The sequence below is a fragment of the Chlorocebus sabaeus genome, chromosome 10 (assembly GCF_047675955.1).
Source record: "Chlorocebus sabaeus isolate Y175 chromosome 10, mChlSab1.0.hap1, whole genome shotgun sequence".
Taxonomy (NCBI): Eukaryota; Metazoa; Chordata; class Mammalia; order Primates; family Cercopithecidae; genus Chlorocebus; species Chlorocebus sabaeus.
Genome location: NC_132913.1, coordinates 119,808,287 through 119,832,690, shown reverse-complemented (window position 1 = coordinate 119,832,690; position 24,404 = coordinate 119,808,287). Strand labels below are relative to the sequence as shown.

At 53.8% G+C, this 24,404-nt stretch overlaps 1 protein-coding gene across 1 annotated transcript in view; it reads right to left on the bottom strand.

Moving 5' to 3' along the window:
* DIS3L2 (DIS3 like 3'-5' exoribonuclease 2) overlaps window positions 1-24,404 on the bottom strand; it is a 375,772-nt gene that overhangs the window by 4,075 nt on the left and 347,293 nt on the right. The window contains 3 exon segments of the mRNA XM_073020137.1: window positions 3,183-3,299; window positions 4,013-4,105; window positions 4,107-4,197. Coding sequence (XP_072876238.1) covers window positions 3,183-3,299; window positions 4,013-4,105; window positions 4,107-4,197 — 301 coding nt within the window.

Below are 24,404 nucleotides of genomic sequence, written 5' to 3'. Positions count from 1 at the left end.
TGGTGGTGGAGGTGGATGATGATGAGGAGGAGGAGGAGGAGGAGTAAGAAGAGGAAGTGGTGGTGGAGGTGGATGATGATGATGAGGAGGAGGAGGAAGAGGAGGAAGTGGTGGTGGAAGTGGATGATGATGAGGAGGAGGAGGAAGAGGAGGAAGTGGTGGTGGAGGTGGATGATGATGAGGAGGAGGAGGTGGAGGAGGAAGAGGAGGAAGTGGTGGTGGAGGTGGATGATGAGGAGGAGGAGGAGGAGGAACAGGAAGAAGTGGTGGTGGAGGTGGATGATGATGAGGAGGAGGAGGAGGAAGAAGAGGAAGTGGTGGTGGAGGTGGATGATGATGATGAGGAGGAGGAGGAGGAGGAAGAGGAGGAAGTGGTGGTGGAAGTGGATGATGATGAGGAGGAGGAAGAGGAGGAAGTGGTGGTGGAGGTGGATGATGAGGAGGAGGAGGAGGAGGAACAGGAAGAAGTGGTGGTGGAGGTGGATGATGATGAGGAGGAGGAGGAGGAAGAAGAGGAAGTGGTGGTGGAGGTGGATGATGATGATGAGGAGGAGGAGGAGGAGGAAGAGGAGGAAGTGGTGGTGGAGGTGGATGATGAGGAGGAGGAGGAGGAGGTGGAGGAGGAAGAGGAAGAAGTGGTGGTGGAGGTGGATGATGATGAGGAGGAGGAGGAGGAAGAGGAGGAAGTGGTGGTGGAGGTGGATGATGACGAGGAGGAGGAGGAGGAGGAAGAGAAGGAAGTGGCGGTGGAGGTGGATGATGATGAGGAGGAGGAGGAGGAAGAGGAGGAAGTGGTGGTGGAGGTGGATGATGACGAGGAGGAGGAGGAGGAGGAAGAGAAGGAAGTGGCGGTGGAGGTGGATGATGACGAGGAGGCGGCGGCCTGCAGTTTTGTTGCACCGGGGCCGAAGACAGTGTCTGCTGGAGACACAAGCAGAAGCCAAGGAGCCTGTGGGTCTTTGTTCAAGGAGGCAACGTCCATCCTCCCATCTGGCCAGAGTGGGAGGAGGGAGAGAAAACCCAGGACCCCCTGCCTTGTGCAATACGGGCCTCAGGCTCCTGGGCGCTTCCTCTCTGGCCCAGGCCCACCTTTGGTCGGGGCTGTCCTCATCAATGTCCTCTGGCATTGATCCTGTCCAGCTGAAGCCACACTTCACCTGGGCACCTCTGTGCTCGCCAATATTCCACCCCACAGCAGCCACGGGAGGCAGTTTCCAGCCTGTCAGACTTGGCCCTTCTCATCTCCAACCATCTGACCCTCCCAGGGGCTGAGACACAGAGGGCAGAGTTCCAGAGGCCCTTGTTCTGGGCAGGAGGCAGGGCTGGGACGGGGAGATACCCAGAGTCTCTAGGGACCAGCACACAGCCCAGCCCAGCTGGGGCCACAGTCACTGAAGCTGCTTGCCCTGCAGTCCCCCAGTTTTCAGGGCTGGGTGTCAAGGCCAGTGCTGCTGCCTGGGAGCGAGTGAACGGGTTCCTTGCAGAGGTCCAAAGTCACTCCGGTGTGTCTCGCTGGTTCCCTTGCTCCCTGGCTGCTGTACACACTCACCCTCCTGTGCCCTTGGCCAGACAGACAGCCGGCTCCCGTTACTCTGTGCACACGGGCCCTGGAATCCAGGGCACAGCTGGTGGTGACCTGCTTGGCTCCCTAACTCCACTTCCCTTCCAGCACCTGCTGGGCCCTGGGTTAAGTTGGGGGCAAGTCTCCGGGGCAGGTGGGCACAGCCTTCACTCCCAGACACATCTGGGCTTTGTTCTCAGCAGTGGCCCAGTTCCCCAGATGACCTGGGTGAGGTTGAAGAAAGGCCCTGGCCCCTCCTGGCTGGTGGAGGTGGCTCAGGGTGGGGTGGGACCGGGGGGTGGGGATCATGGCTTTCCCACAGGCCCAGCTGTACCTGGGACAGCCCTGGAGTCCTGATGCAGAAGCTCACTGGGGACTGCGTGCCCCCTCACAGCTTTCTGTGCTCTCTGCTGCTGCCCTGCCCTGTCCCCACCGCAGTTCCCGGGGCCAAGGAACAGGAGCACTGCAGACCTTCTGGTGACTCGCTGCCATCAGATTCCCAGGCAAGGGCGCCTCCGAGCTCCCTGGCAGGCGAGCCAGGAGAATGCAGCCTTTTCAGGCTCTGGCTGACTCCGGAGCGGCTCTGATCCCTGGAACTCCAGCTTGGCTTGTACCTCCTTGAAGGTGATGGCATTAGAGGCAGGGGCATGGGAGGGGCCCTAGCAGGGCAGAGCCAGAGGCAGTTCTGGGACTCAGGGGTTGCTGTGCCTTCTCTGCCAGGCCTAGAGCCACTGGAGTGTAGAACACAGACAGCCCCGCAGGCACAGCCCAGCCCCTCTCAGCTGTGGGTGTTGTAGGTGCTTGGCTGGGCAGACACTTGTGACTGGGGGCAAGTCAGGGCGGCCAAGCCCAAGCAGGCCCTGATGGCTTCAAACTCAGCAGAGCTTGAAGCATCAGAAAATAAATCCACTGGGGTCAGCTGAAGCCATCCAGTTCTTGAGAACAGACTGAATCTGCTGTGTGACCAAGCCCCTGAAATACAGCCTGTCCCTGCCCCTGGGCTGGGCTGGGGCCCAGAGCTGACTCATCAGCACCCACTGCTCCCGCTGGCCTGAGGGTCCTTTAGGGTCCTGGTCCCAGGATGCTCAGGCCCTGCACGGGTGAAGCTCAGCCTTGGGGGCTGTGACAGGCGTCCCAGAGCAAGCCCAGCTGTCCACCCCACAGGCTGCCACCTCCCTGCAGGCCCAGGCCTAGGCCCACGGCCAAGTCTGCTTCTTTCCCACACTGGCCAGAGGCTGACAGCTGGTTCTGGACTCCACGGGGGTGGAGGCTGTGGAGTGTTCCCCGGGACAGGAAGCCACACGGGACCCTGTCTCTCCTCCAGGACCCCAGCCTGACAGGAGGTCTCGGTAGCCCCTCAGCTCTAAGGCAGGTTGTCCTTGAGCAAGTCTGAGCAGGAGGCAGCGGTTCAAACTCAAGAGGCTCAGGGTGCCCCCTCCTAGGTGCTGCCTGGGGTCGGCCTCCTCTCCCACCCTCCGGCAGCGGAGGAGCAGCCCCGTCCACCCAGCCATGTCCAGAGCAGGGCAGGAATGGTGGTGGGCTGTGCTTGCACGTGGAGGTCACAGGTCTGGGGCCAGTGTGCTCCCCGGAGCCGGCGAGGACGGGGCTGGACCCTCCTTACCTGCATGGGCCGGGGCTGGGCCCTCCTTACCTGCATGGGCCGGGAGCACATGTTGGTGAGCACCTCCTTCCGGGCCAGTGAGTACTTGTCATCTCCAAATGTTTGGGTCAGGCTTTTCTAGAATCAAATCCCAGAAACCTGTGTGACATGTGGTCCAGCTCGGGGAGAGACTCAGGGCCCTGTCATCTGCTAAGTACCTCATGCCCTGCTCTTGCGGGAAGGAGCTGCCTGGGGGCTCAGCCCTGCTCAGAGGGGATGGGTGGGGAGAGGGGGCAGCTGCCCACAGCCTGTGGCCCACACTGGCCTGAGGTTAGTCCCTTCCATGTCTTGCTGACTGGCCTGGACTCACTGGGCTCCAGCTCTCGGGCCTAGGGCACCTGCCTTCCCCTCCCAGGGTCGGGCCTGGGTGAGATGTCTCCCTCCTCCAGGACCAGAGCCAAGGCCCTGGGTTTCTTAGCTTCGCCCCGGGCATGAAGCACCTGAAAGTACCCACCAGGAACATTCCCGGGATTCCTACAATTCCAGCCCCCACACTCTGAAAGCCTCTGGGCCCAAGACCAGCCCTTTCTGGCCACAGGACCCCTGCCCTCTGCTAGGCCTCCAGGGTCCCCGCTTGGCACAGTCCTGGTGAGGGGGCAAGTCCCATTGTCAGGACCCCTGTGACTCAGAGGGGCCCTTCCTCCCAGGGCCTCCTTCCTCCTCTATAGGAGAGACCTGGCTGAAGGGGAGGGACTCTGGGGGGAAGCAGAGGCACTTGGACTCCCCACCTTCCAGGTCTTTCTCTTCTTTCCCCCAAGCAGAGCCTCCCCTGAACCCTGCCCACCACTCACATTGAGGGCTCCTGCGGAGCTGAAGTCCACGGGCAGCCCCATCTGGTCGCAGAATTCCACCAGGTCATTGAGCATCCTTGTCTGGGGTGGGGGGGTGCCGGCGCAGCAGGGCCTGCTCGGGGAAGGCGCGGTGGATCTTGTGGGCCACTGCCATGTTGGCCAAGAGCATGAACTCCTCCACGAGCCTGCAGAGGGTGGGTGGGATGGGAGGGACCGCTGGGGTTGGGGGACAGCTGCTCAGGCTTTCCCACGCTGCAGCCTGCCTGGCTCTCTATCACCCTTCAGGTCTCAGCTTGAAGACGACCTCCCAGCTGCCTCATCTCATGTGTTCCACCAAGTCCCTGTCTTGCCCAGCACTCCCATGGTCTCCCCTGCACCAGTGGGTCTACATCGCCTTCTCCTCTGACTGGTTAGCTCCTGTGCTGGCTCCTCCACTAGACCCTGGAGAGCAGGGAAGCACCTATCTATTAAATAATTCACCGCAGCAGCCCCAGAACTCAGCAGCCCACCCAATCCAGAGACGGCGCCAAGGAAAGATCTCTGCTGAATGACAGGATGCCTGGAACCCTCGGGCAGCCCCGGTTATAAGTGGGCACCATGCTCGCCCAGGCCATGGGAACCCAGGGGCCCTGGCCCAGCCCCTGCTCAGAGGGCTCCCTGGGGCATGTGGCAGTGGTGAGTGGACCGAGGACCCCTCAGTCCCAGGAGTGCTGGGCTCCCTTCTCCTCTGGGGATGGTGCCTTGTTGGAGGGAAGCCTCCCGACAGGGTCTCTGAGGGTGGACAGGATAGTCTAAGGCAGCAGGAGGGAAGCCCTCACCAGGGGACAGGGCAGGAGTGGGGATGGGCTGAGACCCCAGAGTCACCATTTCAGGGGCTGCTGCTCTGGCTTTGCAGCACCTGGGTGTCATTAGATTCAACAGTCACTGTGAATGGACGTGGCTCCTGATGGAAGGACTGAGCAGGTCAAGGTACCAGACTGAAGGAGCAGGGACTGATGGGCGATGCAGGACGTGAAGCAGGCAAAGGCTGGGGGGCTGGTATCACACAGTACTGAGGTCAGTACCACTGTCCCTATCATCAAATCTGGGGCAGGAGGCCCCTCCTTTGGTGGGACAAGAAGATCACAAATGTGCACAACATCTGGAGCCTGTTGTGATGGGCGCTTGGGAATGTCCTCATGCCTTGGTGACCAGGATCCCCTTCATGGGGAAAGCCGCTCCCTCGGGGAGACATGGGGTGATCAGGGCCTTGACTAGGCTGGGGGGACTCTGCCCTCCCTGCCTTCCCCCAGGCTTCATGCCCAGCCCCGAGCTTTCCCCTTGAGTGAGAGAGGTCAGGGAGGAAGCTCCCGCAGGCCTGGCCACAGCCGGAGCCCTGCCATCAACTTCCCTTCCTGGAGGTGTGGGTAGTGCTGCGGGTGAGCCTCGTCATCTGGCCACGCTTGTGCAAAGAAAGCCAGCCAGAGAGAGAGAGCACCCTGGCATGCAGAGCCCCTCCTCCACCCAGGGTGGGCCTGCCAGGGCACACGTGTGCCTGTGCTCCACCAGGATGTCCTGAGAGCACATCTGCCTCCCCAGGGAGCCCGAGCTGCAGAGGAAGAAGCACTGGGAAATGCCCCAGGAGGGCAGGCACCACCTGGGGAGGAGGGAAGCCAGTCCAGCACCCCTAATCCCTCCTCTGTGGGGACTTTTTTGGGCTGGCTCATGGCACATAGTAAGGCAGGTGACAGCTGGGATGTGTGACCACAAGGATCAAACTTCAGCCTACCCTTCTATCACATAGGACACCCAGCAGGTAAAAGGAGGAGCGCCCATGTTGCCCTCTGGGTGGCAGTAACTGCCTGTAATGTGCCACCCCACCTCCCAGCCCCTAATCTGTGCTTGTGCCCACCACTTCCTGCCAAAAACCCTGTGTTCAAGCCCTTAACCCACTACAAGTCTCCCAAGCCCAGGTCTGACTCTCAGCTCCAAAACATCCTTGCCGTGGGATCCTGAACAAACCGCAGAGCCCTCCCCATCCATCCTCTGTCTCAAACGCAGGACAGGGGTCACAATGGCACCTGCTCAGGGCTGTCACAGACGCAGAGAAGACAGGTTCTGCACGGGCAGGCCCTCTGCCGGATGCATGGAAAGCCCTCAGGATACAGGCGCTGCTCTCCTGTTGCCCCACCTGCCCCCCACATGGCCAATGGGGGGGTCTCCTCAACATGCCCTGTGATTTTCATCCCTACCATCAACTCTGTTCCTCAATTCTTTTGAAGCCTCCCCTGAAAAGTAGGCTGCAGTCCCTGACATGAACACTGACTGTTCTAGGCTCACCTGTATCACTGTCTGGTGCCATTAGACTGTTCTTACTTGGATTTCATAATAAGATATTGTGAATCCAAGAGGAGTCAAAATCCCTGCTTGAAAAATATCTAATACTGGTCAGGCCATCAGCACCAAGATGCTTCAGATGCACACAATCATGCATACTTTTGCCCTCTCACTCCATAAAGACTACCATGTGCCAGGCATGGTTCTGGACTTTTCTCCCCATGCAGTCAGACAATCCTCCTGGGCAGGGGCATCCAGGCTATTGTGTGGTGCCTGCTTTCCCCTCCAGCCCAGCTGCAGGAAGAGGGACAAGTGTAGCCTTAGGCCCAACCCTGGGCTGCGTTTTGCAGTGTGGCCAGCAGGGGGCAGCATGACCCCATAGCGGGTTGCACTGAGGCTGCAGGCTAAGGAGGCCACCAGGCAGACAGGGTGAAGGAGTAGGGCTGTGTGAGGCAGCCCTGGTTACTCTCCTATGCCCATGCCCCACCCACTACGGGTTTAGGAACAGAATATCTGGGGGCCTCTCGGGGCTCAGCCAGGCTCCTGCTCTTAGTTCCTGCAGGGGCTCTCTACATCCCTTCTCATGGTCTTCAGTAAACACGAGGACAAGGACACGAGGGAGGGGACCCGGAGAGGGCGGGGCCACTGCGGAAGCCCCTGCCATGACCACAGACCTCAGGCAAGCTGCTTCCCTGGCAACTCTGCTACCTGTCCTCCCTGGACCCCAGCACAGTCCCAGGAGTCACCCCTGCCCTCGACAGTGAACAAGTGCACTCTTGGTGACTTGAACGTGAAGCCTGCTGAGGTTTTGGAGGAGAGACCCACCGTGCCAGGGCCCTTGGTGTGGCTGAGTCTGCTTCTCTTGTGGTCTCAGCCTCTCCCTCCCTCCTGGGGCTGGGAGTCGAGACAGCGCCTGTGGAGCTCTGGCACAGCCAGTTGGGCCACATCAAGCAGGGACCCAGACAAAGATCAAGGGCACTGAGGAGGGAGCTGGCACCACAGAGAGTCCGCTTCCCAGGCGCAGCCTTGGCCATGATGTTTGCGGACAGCTGCAGGGGCTGTTTGTTGCCCTCATGTCCTTCTGATGCTGCAGGTAGCAGATGGGGGCGGAGTGAACAGGTGGGCTCTGGGTAGGAGTGAACGAAGGTGGGGCTGACCCCTGGTTCTGGTGGTGGCACCCTGGGGTGGCTGGAAGGTGGGTCCCCAGTGGAGTTTGGGGACAGAAAGGTGCAGGCCAAGCCCAGCTGCCAGCAGCCAGAGTTGCACCGAGTTCAGTATTCACCATTGTAAATGGGACTCCGAACCACGGCTCAGAGAACTGAGCTGGACGGTGCAGGGTAGGTGGGGTAGGGTAAGTGCGGGTCAGGGTTCTCATCTGGGGTCAACATATGGACCACAGTCCCCCACCCTGTCAATTCCCTGGTGGGCCAGCAGGTGGCGCCCAGCCTCCTCCTCCCCAAGGTCCTGGGATGGGATGGCTCCAGCTTAGAGCCCAGGCACTCCTGTAGGAACCCAGGGCCAGAGATGGAGGCTGTGACAATGACCCGGTCAGCAAGGCCCTCTGCCCTGACCTCCTCCCTCCCTCTCCTGGGGAGCAGTGCTAGGTGCACAGCTTGGGCAGCCAAGCCTCTGAAATGCCCCAAGCGATCCAGGCTGGTCAGGCTGCGCCACTCCACACCCTGGGCCAGGGGAGCCCTGAAGGGGGTGGGGAGGGCACTGGGGCTGCTGGATGGGAGCGTACCCTGTCCCCTGCCCCGGCCTCAGACCTTCCTCCTCTGATGTGGGCACCAGGCCTAGTGTCACCCCACTCCTCCCAGCGCCAGGGGCACAGGCATGAGATCACTGGGCCTGCTGGGGATGGGGCGCTGGAGCTCAGGGACTGCCTGACAACTGCTCTCCGAGGGGCTGGGAATGGCTGCCAGCCAGCATCACCTTCCAGAATAGCAAGCCAAGGCCTCGGAGACGGGGCCTCGGTCCCAGACCTGGCATCGGCCGAGTGTCTGAAGCCCGCACCACCAGGGCCCCACCACTCTGGAGGTCTGGGGTGGGCTGTGCTGTGACAGCGGTTGCAGGGCCAGGACCTCAGCTCCTCGTCACTCACTCGCAGCACCCCTCCTCCCTGGGTCTGGGCCTCCCTGGGGCAGGAGGGGACGGGAAAGGGAGGGCAGGTATGAGGCTTGGCGAGCCCCTCACAGGCTGTGGTAGACAGCAGGGAAAGGTCACCAGCCCCCACACACAGTACACACTCCCCACAGCAAGGGTGACACTGGTAGAGACACAGGTTCCCACAGCGCACAAGTGTTCCTCTAAAGAAAGAGCATCAACATCAATACACAAAACGCGGGGCTCTTCATGCATTTACGACAGTGCGTCCTTCACCCTGAAGGTACCCGCAAGCATCAAGATTGTGCAGAGGCAGACACTGGGTGCTGCATTCCTGCTGGCTCGGGTGGGACCTGTTTCTGTCGCATCTTAAAGGACGATGCTGGGAAAGGCTGCTCTCACCCTGGCGGGGCCCTGCTGCAGCCAGGCACATTCTGCAGCTGTTTTTCTCCAAAGGAAGGAAGTCCCCAGAGGCTAGGTGGCCACATTTGGGCCCTCAGACCTTGCCAAAGGGAGGCCCAGTGGCTGTAATGGGCTCAGAGGTGAGGAGATGAGAAAGGGATGAAGCCATCTGTGCTTCAGAGGAAGCCTGCCTTCCCTGACCATCAAGGAACTGGATCTGAGTATTTCTCTGCTCAGCTGAAAGGCTGGGGCTGGGTTTTGATAGTCAGGGATGCGAGGCATCTGTGGCCAGGAAGGTCCTGACTGGCCGGTTGTAGGGACTGGGGGGTGTCCTTCACTTCTCTTGGCCCTGCCATCAGTAGAGGAAAAGAGACGAGGGGCTTTTCCTCAGTGGCATGCATAGAATGCCAGCCCTACCACTCACTTGCTTCTTAAGCTCATGGAATCTCAATTTGTTTCCTATAAAACAGGGAAGCAATGTTCAAGTTCCTGGCCTTGAATAAATAAGACATTATTATTATATATCCTATGATGTGACTGGCCTGGGTGCCCCAACTCTGGGACTTGGGCAAAAAACACAGCAAAGGCAATATTTCTGTAAGTTTCTTCTGCCTCCCCTACCCTCACCACAAAGCCTCCCTCTGGCAAGGAGCCAGAGGTGTCCCATTTCAGATCCATGCACCTGCTAAAGTGCTGAGAAACTCACCTCACCCCTTCCTCACACAGGACACTCAGAGAGTGGCTTTGGAAATGAGCGGGAGCCAGGGCAGAGGGGCAGGGCCAGTCCCCAAAGCTGAAAATGTGTCTATTTTCAAAGGCCTAAGGCCTTTGGGGGACAGAAACAGCCTCTTCTGCCCTCAGCCACCAGGGCCCTTGTCACACTCTGTGGGAGGCTCCTGCTAATGGAATGAGGCCACTCACAGAGCTTGTTCAATTAGCTCTTGCTGAAAACTGCTAATGTGGCTTTGATAAGAATTGCTCCCAGCCAATTTCAGCCTCATTTCTTCTGCAGACCAAATTTTCCACACTTGGGCATATGCTCCCTGTAAGCTCCAGAGCCCTGGGCTCTGCCGAGGCCATGAAGGCAGCTGCTGGGCCTGTCTCAGAAGCTGTGCACCCAACCATGGCCCCTTCTCCATTGCTGGGCAACCCATGGGGTGCAGGTGATGGCCACCTTTAAGTAGAACCTGCTGTGTTCTTAGCGGCCAGAAATTGAGTGTAGTATTGTGGAAACCACAGGGCCCAGGAGGCAGGGGTCTGCGGGGCACTGAATTGCAGGCTGCTGGGGAGAGAAAGTGGTAGAGATCTTGGTGGCAGCTCTGTCCCGGGCCAGGCCAGGTGGGGCTGGGGGCCTGGGAGCTGGAAAGTGGAGGCCTGGCATGAGGGAGCTGCAGGCAGAGCCCCTGGCCTCAGTGTGGGGGGGATGGGGAGGAAGTGCAGCTGCTTGACTGATGGACCCCCACCCACAGCTGGCCATGCATCCTGCTGCCAGCCTCCAGCAGAGGGTGCCGTGGCCGCTGGGTGGCCCATCAGTCACAGCTTGGGCCTCTCACTGACCCCTTTCCTCCTGGGCGCGCTGCAACCTCCTGAATACATTGGATATTCCCATGAAACCACAGGGAAATGAATGGGGCCCAGTTCACAGGCATGGAAAAGCCCAGAGGAGAAGGCCTCTGGAGTCAGACATCACAGGCCTGCAGGGGAGGCCAGAGCCAGGTTTCCTAGGCTGGGAGGCTCAGTCCACGGCAGGGCCTTTCTATAGGTGAGTGGGCGGGGCCCTGATGCAGCCAGGTACATTCTGCAGCTGTTTTTCTAGCTCTAAAGGAAGGAAGTCCCCAGAGGCCAGGTGGCCACATTTGGGCTCCTATGCCTTGCCAAAGGGAGGCCCAGTGGCTGTAATGGGGAGTAAGAGGGGGCTTGCTGGTAGCTGGGGCCAGGCTGACAGTGCAGAAGGCCCTTGTCAGCGTAAAGCCAGCCCAGAAGCCTCATTCACTCTCCAAGTTCGGGCTCTGCTCCCAGAGGTAGGGGCAGGCCTGCAGACTGGCAGCAGCCCTGCCCCCAAGCAGAACCAGGTGCCAGTCTGTGCTGTGTGGCCTTGCAGAGTGTGGTCATTAGGGCTTGCTGGCTGCTTTACGGTATTGACACATAAGCCTCTCTCCAGTGCCAGCCCCTGCCCAACCGGAACTTGAAACAAGCTCCTGAGGAGGGGTGGCACAGGCATACAGAAGCCTGGCCACCTAGGGGAGTCCCCACAGTGCCCCCAACAGCTTTGTTTGCTGCCCTGCTGACTCCTGGCCAGAGGTCCCTTTCAAGCCCTGGCAGGGGAAGCTGGCTCCGTAGACTTGGATCAAGAACAGAACTGGGCCATCGCAGACTTAAGGAGGCATCGACTTTGGTTTTAAAATTAGGCTTTGGGCACTTGGATGTTCAAGGAAGAAGGGTGTTCTGGAATGCACAGGTCTTTCTCTCCGTCTCTCTCCTGCACATACACATGCTCTTACACATACACGTTACCAAGGTAGCCACAAAAACAAGAAAGAAGCCTGGGCTTCCTGGGACCTTGAGCGGCTTTGCTGCAAGTTGGAACGAGTGTGCTCACATCTGAAAACTGCTCCTGCCCAAACAGCTGCTAGGGCAGACCCCCTTCAGCAGGGCCACCACCCCAACCACATAGCCACTAAAGTCTTCAGGGAAACAAGCGCAGCGTGGTCTCTGCACTTCCTCATCACTCTCACTGGCCCCTAAACCCAGTGCACGGGGAGGGGATTGTTGGCCCTAAGGTGACGAGGGAGATGGTGTCTTTGGGAGGCCACAGAAGTGACCACAGAGGTCCCATGCCACGGTGTGTCAGGGCTGGATGTGGAGACTGCCAGGCACTTTGCTACTCTCGGTCCATCAAGTCTCAGAAGTCAAGAGTTCTCATGTCTGGCAGGAGAACGGGGAACTCAGTAAGCTGGAAGGACTTGCCCAAGCTCCCAGACCCAGGGTCCCTGACACCCTGTCCACTGCTTTGTCCTCAGGTGACCCTGCATCGTTTGCTCTGAACCCTCTGAGGAGGAGGGAGCAGCAGGATTTCTTTCTGGCACCTGCCAAAGGCTCTGCTGACAGTGGGAACTCAATGCAGAGCCCACCCTGAGAGCACACTGCTTGTTTCCAGGCCCCCACTTTGCCTCTGCCTCTGTCCCGCTGCAGTTGGATGAGGAGGGCAGAAGCAGCACGGAGGCCCACGCCACGGCCTCCCTGGTAAGGCTGCCTCCTCCTGGCTGCCTCAGGCTCAGGTCCTTTCCTGTCTGAGTCGCCCAGGGCAGAGCACGGTTGCTTTTCCTGCTCTTGGTTTCCCGTCACCAATGAAGGTGCCCTGTGCGGCCTCTCCTTTGCTAACACTCCTCCCAGCCCCCACAGAGATGCACTGGGTCCCCGGGTCAGGAGGGCAGGGCAGAGTGGGCCACGGGCCATGGCAGCAGTGGGATGGGGAAGGCCCCTGCCCCTCAGATGCCTTGGCCAACATGATAGCATGGCCCCTGAGTACTGGGTCTCAGGTGAGCCTCTTTCTAGACTGTTCCAAGAGGCAGTTTTCGTGCTGAACTCGGAGCTGGGCAATGAATCCAGGCATCTCCCATGTTTTCCCTGATGAGCTCCGTACAGTCAGAAAAATCTCAAGAATTCCCCAGGTCAGTCCCTCGCCCAGGCCTGAGTGCGGCCCAGGGTCCTTAACTGCTAGTGCTCTGGGGGTCCTTGGCTGTCACACTCCTTGGCTCCCCACAGGCTCTCGTTGGCCTGTTTCTGGCCTCAGCCCTGTTCCCTTACCGGACACAAGGAGATCAGTGTCTCTGTTCCCCAGGGAACCCGTGGGGCCTCCTCATGGGTGACAGGCACCTAGACTCTTACGCCACCCTGGATTTTCACTCTGCCCACTCTGCTCCCCATACCCAAGCCCACCTTGTCCACTCAGTTCCCCGTGGGGCTGTACAGGTTCAGTTCAGGCATCTCCCTCCCTGGCTCCATGGTCCTGTGGGCTGAATCTAAACCAAATCTCATCAGTAAATCCAGACTGTCTTTTTCTGGAGGCTAGTTTTCCTCTGCAGACCATAGGCCGTGGGGCGGGGAGGGTGGAAAACACCTGGCCATGCCCATTGATGTATCCCAGAGCTGAGCAGCACATGGATGAGCTGATGAAATGTTTGGGGGAACAAATGAGGCATTTCAGCGATAATGATTTGCTTATTTGCTCCACAGAAAATGCTGAATGACAAACAAGACTTATTTTCAGGGATGGAAGCACAGCCCCCCAGTAATAAAGGACTAGGAGCGGCAGTTATGGTTCCTGCAAATTCCCTTCAGCTTATCACTGTTGAACCAGAGGTGTATGAACTTGGCAGACGAAACCCAAGACGGCTTCTGCTGGCCTAATGGGACAGGCTGCATTTGCCTCGATACATTCTTACTGCCTGTAGACGGTTATCACTTAAATCCAACACAGGTGACAGGTGACAATGTGACTGGGACTCATTTGTTGTTTACATGATGAATGAATCCTCTACTGCAAGGGCAGCCTGCCTCAGTATAAACATGAAACACAGAAGGTTAAAAGAAAACCTCTCTTGTCTCGGTTTTTTTCCACTGAACTAATGCTCGTCTTATCAACCCCTGGAACACAGCATGTTGAATTTGGCAGAGCTCTGCATTCATCCTGTGACTTTTAAAATATTGACACACAGTTTTACGACCGAGGTTCAGAGTGGTTTCAATGATCAATTAATGTGTCCCCTGGCCCCCAGAACATTCTGGGCTTCTCTGACATCTTCATGTGCCTGCCCCATGTGGCAATGAGGCCCCAGCTCTGCCCTCTCTGCTTTGTCCACAGGAAGGGGTAGGGTAGGTGGCGTAGCATGGGGTGGGGTGGGGAGGTGGGGAGAACAATAAGACTGCTGGGTTTCATCTCTACCCCTACCCAAAGTCAACCAAAGACCGCTGAGAGCTCTCACACAGCCTGTGTGAAGACTTCAGCCCTTTTCCCCATGCCACTCTCATTCTACCTGAGAACCAAGACCAGAACAATCTGGATTAGGCGCTGAGTGTTTCCAGGCAAGCTGGGTCAATGGTAAGTCGGATGGCGAGGCCAGGCCATGCCAAAGCCTGACTGGACCTGAGGGCTCTGCTTCCCTGAGCTACCACTCTGCAGGCCAAGCCCGTCTTATAGGGCAGCCTGGGGTGCAGAGGGCAGTCCTGTTTATCCAGGATTTTCAGATGCATTAAGAAAGCTCTCCTGGTACCCGGGATGCTGACCAGCAATGGCCTTCTGGGAGCTTCTTCACAGGTAGGTCAGGCGAAGCCCAGGCAGCCATGTATGACTGGGAGGGCCAGCCCATTCCCTTCGGGCCTCCCCTAGGTGAGAACTGTTCTTCCTGGCAGAGGCTGCAGTACCCAGAACTCTCTGGCCTCAGTCCAACTGCCTCTGCCTGGGAGGAGGGCCTTGCCCAACACCCCAGGAGGGCCCTGTGTGGTCCACTGGGCTGTGCAGCCACCAAGATGGAGAGTAACTGTGTTGTCTGGTTAATGGTGCTTATGGCTGTCCATTTATCAGTAAATCTTTGTGATACTCAAGCCCAGTTCCTCGTGTGCCATGTTTGGCTGTTGTGGATGTACTGTCAAATGGTCATTTGCAACAAAACAAAGAACTGGCTGCTAGTTTCACCAAGACATGCTTACAGGTAGCATGCAGTCCAGGGTGTGTCCACTGCATGCCGACCACACAGTGTTGTGCACATCCCACATGGGAAGGCCAGTGCGGCAGGGTGCGGGGTGCTGTCACCCTCTGCTTCTCTCAACCACCACAGTGTCTTGTGTGCCAACCACACAGACACTGGGTGTTCCTCATTCGATACCATCTGCCCAGGAATGGCCCAGCCAGCCATGTGGGAGCAGACCACACCTCCCTGCTGGGTATGGAGGCCAGCAGTGCTAAGACTCTGGCAGTAGGAGTTCTGAGAAAGGAGTGGCCATGGTCACTGCACTCAAGGAACATGAAGGGAAGACCCCTGCCCTGTGTTGTATGTGGAATGCTCCTGTGGTTTCAGGGAGAGATGGTGGGGAAGTGGTAGGAAGGAGAGCCATTCTCCTTCAATCCATGATCTTTAGGGATTCTTCCTCATTCCAACAAGCATGACAAGACGGAACACAGAGGCTTGGCGAGGCGGCTCTCTGCTCTGCTCAGTTCTCCAGGGCTTGGCCAGCCCTTTTCCCTCTGGCTCTTGTCCCATGACCACCCTGGCACCTTCTCACTTGCCTCCCCTTGGGTGGGCTGGGGCCTACAGGGTCCCACACTGACACTCCAGCCGGGAGAAGCAGAGGGCGACAGCACCCAGCACCCTGCCGCACTGGCCTTCCCATGTGAGGTGCGCACGACACTGAGAGCCACTCCTTGCATCCTTTGCTCACCTCCTCCTGGCCCTTGTCGCCCCCTTGCAAATGCTGTTTTATATACCTGTCTTCCTCAATGGGCTGTGGGCTTCAAAGGAAGGAACTGGGCCCTTCTCTTGTGCTCAGTGCAGTACCTGGCACTAGCAGGTGTCCAATAATGTTTGCTGGACAAGCAAACGAATGATGTTTACGACTGGGCCAGAGAACACGTGGCGAAACCGGTCCTCCAACCCATGAGGACGTGGGTAAACTTCTCAGCGCCCGCCCTTGAACTCCAAGGGCTTCCCTAGGGGTCATTTTCTAAGTTTGATGGTGAGAAAGGACCCATGTGGCACAGAATACAATTCTGAATATAAGGGCTTCCTGAAGATTCCCGCAAGTTACCCTTGTTTGAGTCCAGCTTCTTGGATGCTCTGACCAGCACTGGCCTATGGCCTCTGTGGAGGCTGGCCTTGCAGGAGTGGGTTCTCCATTGTGGATCAGCAGCTTCACTTTATAACAGAGCCCAGAGGGCAGCAACTTGCCAGTATTCTTGTCTTGCTAAAGTCAGTGGGGAAAGGTAGGGCGCCGTCAGCCACACACAACCTGGATAACCTTAGGTGGCCACTTAACCTCTCTAACTTCTTCTACCTACCTCACAGGGTTATTCTAGTGAGGATTAAATGAGATAAACTTTGTTATCTTATTTAACATTATAAGCTCTGACATGCTGTTAACTATTCCATAAATATTATTAGTGTTATTATGAAAACCTTCTGCACTGAATTAAGGAGACAAAAAATACAAGAGGTGTAATTAAAAAATAGAAGAGGCCAGCAGTGGTGGCTCACACCTGTAATCCCAGCACTTTGGGAGGCTGAGGTGAGCAGATCCCTTGAGGTCAGGAATTCAAGACCAGGCTGGCCAACATAGTGAAACCCCATCTCTACTAAAAATACAAAAATTAGCCGGGCATGGTGGAGGGCACCTGTAATCCCAGCTACTCGGGAGGCTGAGGCACATGAATCGCTTGAACCTGGGAAGCAGAGGTTACAATCAGCAGAGATCGGGCTACTGTACTCCAGCCTGGGCGACAGAGTGAGACTCTGCCTACCTTCTACCTCCCCACTCCGCCAAAATAGAAGAATGTTAGGAACACAGAACATGTGAGGGAAAAAGAGCAAATACTGCATGCATGCCGCCAGGAGACATCTGTCCAGCATCTGCTGAACACCTCTGTGTTCCCAACACCGTGTGGGGGCTGGGATGAAGTGACTGTCCTTGCTCTTGGGCACAGGGAATCAGATCAACACATACTCACTCCCCTACCCCATAACCCCTGTCCAAATTTTATTAGCATAAAAAGTGGCTTGTTTCCTCAGCACTTACTGACTGGGCAAGGAAAGCCTTTTACACACATTCTCCACACTCTACCCACAAATGTGTTTGCCTTCCATTGCAAGGACTGTCCATGGGTCATGAAGCCAAGGGTAATAACTTGCCTCCCAGGGCACACAGCAAGGTACTGGTGGTTCTGAGGTTAATGCTGCCTTAAGGATGTGAGAGTTAAGCTCGATGACACTAACAGCTGGGAGATTTACTAGAAAAAAGCCCAAAGGAATGAAAAGTTCCTTCCTCTTCAGGAACAGTACAATGAAAAATCACAACAATGGTTTCCTACAAGATTTATGACACAAAAGATAGCGACCAGCTAACTGCTCTTTTATCTACACCAAAGACTAATGAGAGGAAATAGATTTAGATTAAACTGGAGGGCTGTTAAACCAAAGAAGAACAATTCAATAATAAGCACAATATCTTGCTTACCTAAAACTTAATCACATTTGATCTTAGTCTTTGAAACATGAAGCAGAACCAGGAAATAGGCAGAAGCAGGGTCTGTGGGCAGCCAGCATAGACATGGGGCCGGGCACGCAAGTGTGCCTCCCGGGAAGTCCCTCCTTCGCGCCTCACTCAGAGCCTTTCCTCCCATTGAACAGAATCCTAACAGCTTGCCTCGGCTTCCTCACAGATTCCACGCTCCCCACAAAGCCTCATGCTTGGAGTGGCTGGGGAGGGTGCTACAGGCTTCTTGGACAGCTATGGAGAAGTGACAACTGGCCTGACTGTAAAGGCAGAGACAAAGACAGGACAGGGCCCCAAGCGAAATCAGTGAAAATACACAGCATTGTGGGGACAGCTAGTGTGGAGGTGAATGACACTGTGGAGTGCAGGGGACCCCATTAAAGAACGGGACATAATTGTAAGGAACAAGGTTTTGGCGCCTGCAAGAATAAATCCTCTCTATAGAATGACTCCTTCCTTCTTATTCTAGGTAGCACAAACATTAACAGATTTACAGAGCAACAAAGGCTGTGCTGGAAGCTGATGAGCTGCTGCCCAGGAGGCTACTGTAGAGCCACAGTGGTGTGCCAGGGCTCCTAGACACACAGACACACCAGTGCCAGGGCACTCAGGGAAGGGAGCTGCTGAGAGTGGGGTCCCTGACCGCAGGAGATGAGCCATTTCCTCTGCCATCTCTGCCACCCATTCATCACAGTCCACTCTCCAGTTTGGCACCTACCCCCTACTGGTAACCCGGGCTTAGAGGGTGGATCCTGGGTCTCACCTAGCTTTGGGGCAGGTGTGGGGTCACATGGGGTCGGCCTGAGGGTAGCCCAAAGTCAGTGGAATGATCTATGTTGTTCATCTCAGCCAGGCCTTGCTGTGTTGGGCTTTCAGAGCAGCTGCGGAAGTCAGCCACTTCCTCTTGCTTAACTCAGTGGGCATGAGCTGGGCACTTGCTCTGACTCACTCTATGAAATCTTTTCCCAGCTGTGTTCCGGCCATCAGAGAAGCATCCGCAGAACAGACAGCAAACACGTTCAATTCTTCTTCAGTACGTGAAACAGCCACTAGGCGATTTATAGCCATTGATAGCCTCTGCCTGTCATCAAGCACAGCAATTCCTTCAGGCTCTAGAGGCTTCCTGCCCAACCACCAAGAAAAAGCCACAACGCCCCAGAGAGCTGGGAGTGGCAGTGAAGACAGATCAGAAACACTTCCCCACAGATCACACAGCCAAAAGCTAAGAAAGCCAAGCACATTCTGGTTACCTGCCAGGTAGCCGCAGAAGGTAACAGCCATGGGCACCTTTCTTCAGGCTCAGACCCAACATGTAATCCTATGACCTGTTTCTTTTATGGGCTAACCTACTTGAGAGTATATCTCAGACCTCTGTGGCCTGAGTCTGGGCTCTGGGCTTTCAGGGCTCCAGTGAGGGTTTTTACAGCAGAGGCATTTGCTACTTTAAGTACCTGAACATGCCCTGGGTCTGGGCCAGCACACCGATATGGGGGTGGGGAGGGCTGGAAGCGCTCACCCCACTTGCCGGGAATTGAGTGTCCCTGTTCATCAAACAGGAACCTGGCCTGAATATCACAGTCTCTTCTAGAACTCCGTGAAGTCTAGGGAAGGGGCAAGCCTCCTTGGGTTTAAAGACTGCCTGGCTGTGCCATCTGCTTAAAAAGGTTAGCACGAGGGATCAGAGAGCCAGCTTCCCCCTGGGGATGCAAACCTGTGGTTGGAGAAATACCCAGAGAGGCAGAGAGAGAAACAAGTCATTCCAGGACCTTCTGAGAAAGGTATGGATGTGGCAGGTACAGATATAGGGAAAACAAAAATGGTCATTCTCACCACCCTCTGTCACTGGTAAGAACACATCTTCATGTGCTATTAAGTATCTAGGAAAGAAACCCAAAGAGCTCCAAGTCATGCTGGATTGCTGCAGCCCCAGGAGGCTCTCCAGAATGGAAGAAGCTGCAGTCCATCACAAAAAGATAAGGAAAGGGAATGGCAAAGTGACATTCAAGAAAGGGAAAGTGTTAGCTGCTTAATGTAGCTCTGTGTTAAATCGACAATGAAAACATTTACTCTTCAAGGTCTTTGAGAGTTCTGAAATATCTAGTTTTGAGAGTTCCTGGTGTCCTAGACTTTTCTGTCTCATAGGGAAATCTCTTAGGACACCCATGGGTAGTTATTTGGGCTGCAAAAGGTGGGGTGTGAGAATAGTGGGGGGCACTCTCAGTCTAGGGAGCTCCTTTCAGCCCCAGGGCCCTGAGGCCTCCAGGGCCTGCTTGGTTTGGGTCTCCACCCTCTCTGTCCTCTTCATTCCTCCGAGTCTCAGCGAGAGGGATTCTGTGAACCCATGTAGGACTCATAACCCTCAAAATGGGACAGCTGAGACTCTACAGGGCTTAAAAATAGGATCTACCTTGCAACCTGAGCAGCCTGCCCAGGAGGAAAGCCTTCAATCCTACCTCCCAGCACCAGACAACAGGTGACAGAATGACAGCAGAGGCTGGGGAAGGCCCTGTACTGGGCCCAGTGGGTGCTGAGCTGGTGCTGAGGAGGGCTGCAGCCCTTTAGGGCCACAGGCAGGCCCACAGGGCTCCTTTCCATGGCAATGGAAATCAGGGAAAGGAGGGATGGGGCAGGTGACAGGGTCATAAGGTTTGGCTCTGTGTCCCACTCAAATCTCATCTTGTAACTCCCATAATTCCTATGTGTTGTGGGAGGGACCTTGTGGGAGATAACTGAATCACAGAGGCCCGTCTTTCTCATGCTGTTCTCGTGATAGAGAATGGGTCTCATGAGATCTGATGGTTTTAAAAATGGGAGTTTCTCTGCACAAGCCCTCTCTTGGCCTGCTGCCATCCTTGTAAGATGTGACTTGCTCCTCCTTGCCTTCTGCCAGGATTGTGAGGACTCCCCAGTCATGTGGAACTATAAGTCCAATAAACCTCTTTCTTTTGTAAACTGCCCAGTCTCAGGTATGTCTTTATCAGTAGCATGAAAATGGACTAAAACACAGGGATATAAGGAGATTTGGGGTAGGAGATTACTGGGGAAAGGAAAAGATGCTGAATATATCTGTGAGGTATTAATAGTTTAGCAACTTTTCTCTCAGTCGTGTATGACAAAAGTGGTATTTTTATGACCTCGGGGATTCACATTCAATATTCTACCAAGGAATCAGGGAGAAGTAAGGAGAGAATGGGTTTTGGAGTCAGACAGATCTGTTTGAATCCTTGTTCAAATGTACAGTCATGATATCCTTCCGTAAAATGGCCAAGGCAAAATCTCCTCACAAGGTTAAAATGAGGAGTAGCAGTCTTGTGATAAACATTAGTTCCTTTTCATTTAAATAAATTCAGATACCATTTTCCTAGCTCCTAGTTCATAAATCATCACTTAAAACTTAAAAAAAGGTTCCCAAATTGAAAGCTCATCTTGGGGAAAAATAAAGTGTATACTAAAGAGAATGCCAGTAAAAATTTTCATAATCTAAAGAGTGAGTTTGTGGTAAAAACTCTTCTCTTTGAGATCAGGAACAAGACATAAATGCCTGTTATTATTATGTCCAGGAAATACTGTACAGTGCAATAAGGCAAGAAAAAGAAATACATGGCATGAGAATTGGAAAGGAAAAAGTAAAACTGTCATTATTTGCAGATGACATGATGAGGTATGTTGGAAATAAAAAAGCATCTACACTGAACTGAAATAGTGTTATGAAAAAAATCTACAAATTATTTGAACCTAATAAATAAATTTAGAAAAGTCATTGATGACAACAAGGTCAAGAAAAATAAACTGTTTCCTTGTATTAGCAACAAAGAGAAAATTAAATTTACAAATACCATTTAAAATAGTACCACAAATCAAATACCTAGGAGTAAATCTAATGAAACATGAACAAGATCTCTAACAGAAAATTATATTGAGAAAAATTAAAGAAGCTCTAAATAGAGGGAGGTACCATGTTTGTGTAGACTCATTATCATAAAAGTGTTGATTTTCCCCAAATTGATGTATGGATTCAAAGCAATCTCAATATAAATCTTAGTAAGTTTGTGTGCATGTATGTGGCAACTGACAATCTGATTCTAAAATCTATAGGGAAATGGAATGGGCCAAGAATAGCATAGGTGCCCTTTACAGAAAAAGTCCAAGTTGGAAAGTCTAGCTCTACTGGATATCAAGATTTTTATACAAACATTAAGACAGTGTGGTATTGGTACAAGAATAGATATATAAACCAGTGACACAGAATGGAGAGCAGAAACAGACCTGTGCATATGTGTACTTCGTTTTTGACAAAGGTGTCAGTGCTAAGGTATGGGAAAGTATTTTCAAAAAATGATGCTAGGTCAACAGATACACATAGGAAAAAATAAACTTGCTGTACCATTTTCAAAAATCAATTCTAAGTAGATTCTTTTAGAATATAAACAAAGATTTCTTAAATGGGATACAAAAAGCATTTAACCATAATAAAAAAGATCGACATATTGAACTTCATTTAAATTAAGCACTTCCGTTAATTAAAATAACACCAGAGACAGTAAAAGAGCAAACTACACAGTGGAAGATATTTGCAACATGTATAAGCAACAAAGAACTGATATCCAGAATACACAGGACTATAAATCAAGAAGAAAAACAGAAAACCCAGTAGAAAAATAGGCAAGAAATTTGAAAAGGCACTCTACTGAATGGCCAATAAACAGATGAGCTCTCACATATTGCTTGTTAAATTACATATGATTCAGCAATTTCATTCCTACTATATACTCAAAAGCAACACATGCATATGTGCACCAAAAGACATGTACAAGCATATTTATAATAACCCCAAAATGGAAACAATACAAATGTTGACTGAACAAATGCAGATTGGATAAATTGATGAATGGACTATAGATGCAACAGCAAAGACGAATTCTCACAAACATAATGCTGAAAGAGAAAAGCTGGGCACAAAAGAGAATATAGTAAATAATTTCATTTATATGAAGTTCAAAGCCAGGCACAACCAACCTATATTGTTAGAAGTTACAATGGTGGTATCCTTTTGGGAGGAGTGAGGGGCACATGGGAGGCTCCTGGAGGCTGAACTATTCTATTTGTTATTTATTTTTTAATAAAAATTTGTTCGTTAATTGTCATTACACTGCCTGGGCTGATGTCATACCCCTGGGCTCCAAGCAATCCTCCGGCCTTGGCCTCCCAAAGTGCTGGGATTACAGGTATGAGCCACTGTACTTGGCCATGTTCTATTTCTTGACACGGATGTGTTCATTTTTTAACAATTTCCTTGAACTAGATGCTCATAATTTGTGTACTTTTCTCTATGCATGTCATAATTCAGAAATAAGTTTTACAAAGTAAGCTTATTAGAAAAACTTACTTTCCAGTCTGTGCACTATAGGAAAAAATAGCAGAATGCGTAAGTCACACTATATGCTAGACATGGACGGGTGTTCCTGCGTGTGTACACTGATGTATGCGACTGGTCTGTGGTCGGCACAATCTGCCGATTTTTGCGGCTCCCACATTTCTTTGCTTGCATCAGTTCTGGCCTCAGAAAGCCAGCAAGAGTCGAAGATCTAGTGATTTCTACAAAGGGTCCTGAGCACCATAGCTCAGCAGCATGGGAAACCTCTGCCGAGGCAACTGAGTGCTATAAAATGTGACTTCAGACTCTGTCCCTCCCTGGTTCTCCCAGCAAGTGGGGAATAGGCACTGACTCAACACAGCTGAAAAAGAGCTCCTCCTTGTCCTGGCCCCTTGTGGTTCAGATTCCATGTGCAGGAGACTGTCACTCCAGAGGTGTGGGCAGAAATACAGGAGGCAGCTGTGCTACCCCAGGCCTTGCTGCCCTCCCCGCTCCTGGACCCATGGGCAACTCAGTGCCACTTATGTGTAGTTGTTCTAGGGCCCCACACCTGCTTGCATCAGATAGCTGGGGTAGTATCCAGGTCCTCTCATGTACAGCTTGACCTTGCACAGGGCACCTATCAGGGCATCCGTTTCTCTCTCTCTAGAATGGGAGTATTCATACCCTCTTCTCCTCTTCCTGTAGACAAAACTGAGGTTAAATGAAGCACTGCATGTTGGCAGACAAAATATCCTGATTGCTGCTACATGGAGTGAGGTGAGAAGAGAGCAGAGCATAAAGAGCCATGGCCATCCCTCTGCGTAGGTGGACAGTGGAGAGACACTCCCTTCACTGAACACTACCCGAATCTAGCAGTGGAAACAGGAGTTGTGCCTGCATCGTGCTGGTGCCAAACACTAACGGCTGTGGTGGAACAGTGAGCTCACACCTGCACTGTGAGTGGCTGACTCCCACGTGCACAATACAGCTGCAGGCTTGCGCCCATGAGCTCACTCCTGGCACCTCTCTGGCTGCGTCACTTCCAACTTCCCCCAAACCCCTCCTCTCTCTTGATTTCAAGCTCCCTTTTCTCCTAAACTAAGGCTTCATCAGGAACAAGAAAGGCCTTCTTCAAGCTAACCTGGCAGTGTCTGGGAGGCCTGGAGGCTCTCGCCCTCTGCAATGAATGGCTGTTAGGTAACACTGCTGCTTAGCCTCAGGAGCTGGCATCAGTTCCAAGGTGCAGACAGAAAGTGTCATTTCCAAAGTACTGAGAAGTGTTGGTGCTGGTTTGAAGTTGTCAGGGCTGCTGGGAAATATTTCCTCTGCTTATTCAGGATGAAGGAAAAGGCAAAGAACCAAGCAGAGGGGAAACTAATTAAACATCATCCAGGAACACCCTACTCTGTCCCCTCCTCAAGGGCAGCAGCCAGGAAGAGGCATCACTGAGATCTACTACTGACAATGTCCCCAACTGCAAGGGCTCTGATCCACCACTGCATCTGCCCTGAAGCCACACTTCCTGTGAGCATGCCTCCAGGGTCCTAAGGCAGGCCAGGTCCTGCAAGATGTCAGGATCCTCCAGCAGGCAACTTTGGCTTTGGTTTGAGGACTTTCCGTCAGTGAACCTTGAAACTGGGCTGCAGGTGGCAGCCATTGTGCAGGCCTGTAATCCTAGCCGGTGGGGTGCTGAGGTGGGAGGATCTACCTAAGCCCATGAGATTGAGACCAGCTCGGGCAACATGAGATCCTAACTCAAAAAAACAAAACTGAACAAAAAAACCTGGGCCATAGCCTGAGACTCCCTACCCAGCCCTCCTTCCTTCCCAAATTCCTTCACAAGGGCCAGACTTGTGTCGAGGTCTGAAGGTTCCCTCTGCCTTCTGCTGCTCTCTCCCCTTTCATCCTTCACAGGCATCTTCCTCCATGTGTTTCTCGACATCTAATCCC